The sequence below is a fragment of the Daucus carota genome, chromosome 4 (assembly GCF_001625215.2).
Source record: "Daucus carota subsp. sativus chromosome 4, DH1 v3.0, whole genome shotgun sequence".
Lineage (NCBI taxonomy): Eukaryota > Viridiplantae > Streptophyta > Magnoliopsida > Apiales > Apiaceae > Daucus > Daucus carota.
Window position 1 is genome coordinate 18,848,760 of NC_030384.2, and position 6,399 is coordinate 18,855,158.

The 6,399-nt window shown below is 45.3% G+C and overlaps 1 protein-coding gene across 1 annotated transcript; it reads left to right on the forward strand.

Annotated features, from left to right (window-relative positions):
• The first annotated feature begins 2,507 nt into the window (after nt 1-2,507).
• On the forward strand, nt 2,508-4,389 carry LOC108216961 (uncharacterized). Its single transcript, XM_017389822.1, has 2 exons — nt 2,508-3,236; nt 3,319-4,389. Exons 1-2 carry the CDS (start codon nt 2,508-2,510, stop codon nt 4,387-4,389), a joined length of 1,800 nt encoding a protein of 599 aa, XP_017245311.1.
• Nucleotides 4,390-6,399: the final 2,010 nt, after the last annotated feature.

Here is a 6,399-nt window from a genome sequence, read left to right on the forward strand (position 1 = left end):
TACCTGAGTTAGTCCAAGTTCTGATTATCTTTCTTTCCTTAACAAGTTCTGTTTCAAGAGAAGCATTTTTCTTTAAGAGTTCATTTTTAATAAAGATAGAGTCATCTCTTTCCTTCTGAACTTCTAGCATCAGAACTAGTTCCTTTTCAAGATAATCATTCCTTTTCTTGACATCTAAGTTCTCAGATTTTAGTCTTTCATTTTCTAAAGTCTGATCTCTATAACTAACATGCAGAGTTTTAAGAAACAATCTTAATTCAGTTATATCTTCAGTATCAAAAGCAAGAGTGGAGTGAGGTACCTTAGTTTCAACAGTCTCAGTGCTTTTGTCCATGTTTGCCATCAAGGCATAGTTGACTTCATCCTCTGATTCTGATGTGTCTGCCCAGCTTCCTTTCTTTGTGATAAAGGCCTGTTCCTTTTCCTTCTTAGCTTTCTTGCACTCAGTTGCAAAGTGGCCTTTCTCTCCACAATTGAAGCAGGTGTACTTAGACTTATCAGATTTTCCAGATTTTTCTTCTTTGCCTTCGTTCTTTTTGAAGACCTTTCTGTCAGAGTTTCTGTCTTTGGTTGAGAACTTCTTCCCTTTGTTGAAGTTCTTTTAAGCCATCTTCTTGAAGCTTTTTACCATCAGTGCTGCCAGCTGCATCATCTCAGTATCACTGTCATCAGAGTCTGAAGGCATATCAGAGTCTGAGTCAACATCAGAGTTTGATGACTCAGTATCAGACTTTTTGACATGAGCTTTTCCCTTGCTTTTCACAGTTGATTCTTCTTGAACTTTTAGAGCAACTGGTTTGGGTTTCCCACCATGTCATTTGCTCCTTTGCTCCATTTCAAGTTCATGAGTTTTCAACCTTCCAAAGATTTCATCCAGAGACATCTCTTCAAGATCATGATTGTCTCTTATAGTGGTTACTTTCAAATCCCACTTTTCAGGAAGAGCAAGCAGAAATTTGAGATTTGAATCTTCCAAATCATATTCTTTGTCCACAAGAGACAAGTCATTCAGCAGCTTGACAAACCTATCATAAAGATCAGTCAGTGATTCACCAGATTTTGAATCAAAGTGTTCATACTCTTGAGTAAGTATGGTTCTTCTGTTCTTTTTGATGGCTTTGGTTCCTTGACATCTGACTTCCAAAGCATCCCATATCTCCTTTGCAGTTTTGCACCCAATTACTCTATTGGACATAGCATTGTCCAGAGCACTATGCAACAGATGCTTCACCTTTGCATCTTTACTGATAGATGAGATGTCCTCTGGAGTATAGTCCTTCTTCTCTTTAGGAATCATCTTCTGGGGTTCATCTCCCACTGCAACAGAGAGCTTTGTTGGCATGTGTGGACCATCATAAATTCTATCCAGATATTCTGGATCTGTAGATTCCAGAAACATGATCATTCTTACTTTCCAGACAGAATATTCAGATGCCCTGAGGACCGGAACCCTAAGAGACTCATATCTACTGTTTTGTGATTTCTCAGACATGATTGTGTGATTAAGATCTCACTGTAGGTATATCAACAAACCTCGCTCTGATACCACTTGTTAGGCCGAATAAACTCACTATATAAGATAATATAGTGAACACAATCCAAGACAAACACAAGTAGAAGAGAATAAATCAATAAACTCTTATTCACAAATCACAGTAGCTTACAAATAATCTCTTAGTGATTTATATATTATCACTAAGAGCTGCTAGGTTACACGAATGATATTCAATTGTTAACTCATCTAGAGTAAACCCTAAGCTGTGTTTATATACACAGTTACATGATATCTACTGATTGATTTATAATTATCTGCTTCCTAAAATAATCTAATCAGCAGCTATCCTTCTGCTGTCCTGATCTGTACAATCTCTCTTGATCTTTATCTTCCTTACTTAGTCAGATATGCTCCTGAAAATCAGCCGCCTGCAAACTCTGATCATCACTTAAACTCTGATCCAGCTGTCAGTCGTTAAACTCTGATTTCCAGCTAAACTCTGATATTTGCTTCTGCACACTAAACAAGTTAGATACCTGTGACATCATCAAATATGTAACAAGGGGGCACGTCAAAAGAGGAGGCCCATTAGTGGTGAAAGAGCAGAGGCCTTAAAAAGTGAGGTTGATCGTCTCCTCAAGGCCGGCCTTGTTAAAGAATCGTTCTACCCTACTTGGTTAGCCAATCCTGTTCTTGTAAAGAAGCCTAATGGGAAGTGGAGGACTTGTGTAGATTTTACAGATCTTAATAAAGCATGTCCCAAGGATAGCTTTCCCCTTCCCATGATTGACCAGCTTGTAGATTCCACCGCCGGCCATGCTCTCCTCAGCTTTATGGACGCCTATTCCGGGTATAATCAAATCCCTATGTATGGGCCCGATCAAGAACACACTTCCTTCATCACAGATAGGGGCCTTTACTGCTACATCGGAATGCCCTTCGGCCTGCTTAATGCCGGGGCCACTTATCAAAGACTGGTGAATAAGATGTTCGAGATCCAGATAGAAAGACTATGGAAGTCTATGTAGACGATATGCTCGTGAAATATAAGGAGGCCAAGGACCATATCATGCATCTCTCAGAAATGTTTGGGATCCTCAGAGAATACAGAATGAAGCTTAACCCTCAGAAATGTGTCTTCGGGGTGGAATCTGGTAAGTTCTTGGGCTTCATGGTCAACCATCATGGGATTGAGGCTAATCCGGCTAAAATAGAGGCCCTAATAAATATGAAGTCCCCTCGGGCTGTCAAAGAAGTACAATCTCTCACGGGCAGGATAGCAGCCCTCAACCGATTCGTCTCCAAGTCATCTGACAGATGTCAGGAATTCTTCAAGGCCATCAAGCAGGTAGGAAAAGCTTTCCACTGGAACCCTGAGTGTGAGGAGGCCTTCCAAAGTATTAAGCGGCACCTCGGATCTCCGCCCCTTCTCTCAAAGCCTAAGGAAGGGGAGACCCTCATAATATATTTGGCTGTCTCTGATTACGCCGTGAATGCAGTGCTAGTAAGGGAGGAGGAATCTACCCAGCTCCCAGTTTACTATGTGAGCAAACGAATGGTGGACGAGGAAACGCGATACACCAATATGGAAAAACTGGCATATGCCCTTGTTCTGGCCTCTCGAAAGCTGAGACCCTACTTTCAGGCTCATAAATTGAGCTGCGGACATCTTTCCCCCTCAGACAAGTTCTTCATATGCCTGAAACTTCGGGCCGTCTCCTCAAATGGACTATTGAACTTAGTCAATTCGATGTGGAATATAAGCCTCGGACGGCTATCAAGGGCAAGCTTTGGCCGATTTCATTTTAGAATTTCCGCTACAGAATGAAGGAGACACTCTAGCCCTCATCCCTGTCTCCACTCCCAATGGGGCCGCTTTTACCCGAGAAAATGAAGCCCTCTGGTGGACTCTCCACGTAGATGGGGCCTCGAATAAACAGGGAGCGGGAGCTGGCGTAGTTCTCAAGAGCCCCGAGGGCCATCTGTTGAAGAGTGCCGTACACTTCTCCTTTGGGGCCACAAACAATATGGCTGAATACGAGGCTCTAATTGCCGGCCTAAGATTGGCAAGAGAAATGAAAGTCGAGAACCTAGACATCTACAGTGACTCTATGATTGTGGTTGAGCAGGTAAAAGGGGGGTTCCAATGGAATGGGATCCAAACCGATGCGTATATTCAGTTGTGCAGGCGTTTGATGGGGTGTTTTAAAGAGGTCCATCTTGAAAGGATCCCAAGGGAGTTTAATGCAAATGGAGACGCACTGGAAAAATTGGCAACACAAAAGGGAGCAGTCCTCCTGGGGGTCATTCCTCTAGAAACTCTGAAGCGCCCGAGTGTTCCCGAGATAGAGGAGACAGGGGCAGCTGTGATAATGGCAATTGGTGATGATGGGGATACCTTGATGACTCCTATTTTGCAATTTCTTAAGGAGGGCACCCTGCCTGAGGACAAAAATGAGGCCAGGTGCCTCAAATGCAGGGCTGCCTGTTATGTGATCTATGACAATGCCCTCTACAGGAGAGGCTTCAACTCCCCTCTCCTCGAGTGCATCGATGGGGAGGAATGCAACTACATCATGCGGGAAATACACGAGAGAATTTGTGGCAATCACTCGGGGGGTGGTTCCCTCGCCCAAAAGATTGTGCATCAGGGGTATTATTGGCCCACTATCAGGCAAGATGCTCAGGATTTTGCTCGCAACTGCAACAAGTTCCAGAGATATGCCAACTATAGCAACCTACCAGCAGTCAGACTCACGTCCCTCTCTAGCCCTTGGCCTTTTGCTATGTGGGGAATCGACCTGATCGGTGAACTTCCCAAAGCCAAGGGGGTGTTAAATATTCTGTGGTGGCGGTTGATTATTTCACCAAGTGGGCAGAAGTTGAGCCTCTAGCCACTATCACTGCAAAGAAGATCAAGGACTTTGTGCACAAATCTATTGTGTGCCGCTATGGGATCCCCTACAAACTCATCTCGGATAATGGCAAGCAGTTCGACAGCAAGGAGTTGCGAGACTTCTGCGAGGCACTTGACATAAAAAAGGATTTCTCAGCCGTATGCCACCCTCAATCCAACGGCCAAACAGGCAATTAACAAAATCATCAAGCATACCCTCAAGGCAAAACTGGAGGAGGCCAAAGGTGATTGGCCCGAGGAACTCCCCCGGGTGCTGTGGTCCTACAATACCACGCCCCGGAGTACAACCGGAGAGACCCCTTTCTCTCTCACATACGGTTGCGAGGCCATGGTCCCGGTTGAAGTAGGTGCTGGCTCCTTCCGCAGAGATCACTATGACCCCGAAGTAAATGAGGCCAACCATCGCCTCTACTTGGACATGATCGAGGAAGTAAGGACGAACTCCCAAATCCGGCTGGCCTCATACCAACAAAGGGCCGCTAGGCACTATAATGGGAAGGTGAAGGGTCGTCCCCTTCGTGTCGGTGATCTGGTTCTTAGGAGAGTCATGCCAAACACTAAGGTGGCTGCACACGGAGTTTTCGGGGCCAATTGGGAGGGGCCCTAAAAAGTCAAAGCTGTAATCTGGGGGGGCACCTATCACTTGTTGGATATGAATGACAAGATGGTTCCTAGAGCATGGAATGCGGAACACCTCCGCAAATACTATCAGTAGCTTCTCTGCGTTCTAGACTCAACATGAATTTTATTCATATTAAGTCTAGGCGGTAGTGATCATATAGACGCCCCCTCTAGTACTTCGTATTATATTTAAGCAGTGGGGGCTTGTCCCACGTATCCACTTATGCATTTGGATTCAGTAATGGCAGACTTTTGAAGCATTACATTTTTATAGTATGAGTTGTCTTAATCTTCTTCTATCACGTGTGAAATTGTACGCATATGTGTGCTATGATGAGGGCGTTTGGCTCGGTAAAACAACCCCCCAGTCATATGGCTTCGCTAAGCGACCCTAGCCTAGGGTTCGCCAGGCGGCCCCAATCTTGGGCTCGCCAGGCGACCTTGGCCAAGTTATATCTAGGCAAGGAAGTAGCCCTGTTAACTAGGTGTGGACGCCTCCCCACATGATATAACTGAAAAAGGTCAGCTAAGTGATCCTAGCATACCTTTCGGAAGATGGGGACGTGTCCCCCCCTGTTTGTTTCATCGAGGAGCGGGCACGATCCTTCAACTGTATAGCTACAAATGTCGGGGCTCGCTACGCGACCCTAAAACACTTGTGTAAAAATATCAGAGAAGAAGTAGCTACTGTGGACGACAGAGGAAAAAGGAGTGCATGCATATATGTTTCGAGGACGACCCCCTCCTGGCGAGGCGAGGTCACACTCAAGCACTTTATAACGACGCGAGGCCCGGGTCGTGTCATAACATTAGGGATCTTTACGCGGCCCCAAAACAGACGAAGAAGAAAAACGAGGACGACCCCCTCCTCGCAAGGGGGGTCGCACCTCGCGACTCGTGAACCGTCACCTGGAAATAACGAAGAGACAGCACTACAAAGCAACAAAACAAACAGACGTACATGGTCGCATATTTAAAGCAAAAGAGCAATACTTGAATTGATAAAAGGGTTCGCTAACTAGCGACCCCAGAACAGTCTGCGAATACTACAAGTTAAGATATTATCAAATACAACTGTGGAGCATTTAGGGTGCCCACCCCCCTTGTTCAAATATTCATAAATCGTCTACCAAATAGATGAACTTGACAGAGTAAAGAAGATGCCTAGGGGTCATTCTGTGCATTGCTGGATTGATCATGGCCTGACCCAGCCGCGAGCTTAGCGGCCTCGGCCTCCATTTCCAAGTGAAGCTCCTCGGCATAGTCCCGGGTAGCGGGCCCAAGCTGGCCCCAATCAAAGTCTGGTAGTTGCCTCATGAATGACTTCATGAAGGTGACTTGACCTTCAACGAGGGCCTCAGCGACC

What these genes read in the sequence shown, in the direction of transcription:
- LOC108216961 (XM_017389822.1), top strand. Translation starts at nt 2,508, where the DNA reads ATGGAAGTCTATGTAGACGATATGCTCGTGAAATATAAGGAGGCCAAG. An exon ending in CAAATGGACTATTGAACTTA is followed by an intron (nt 3,237 to 3,318) that starts GTCAATTCGATG and finishes TTTCCGCTACAG; the next exon opens with AATGAAGGAGACACTCTAGC.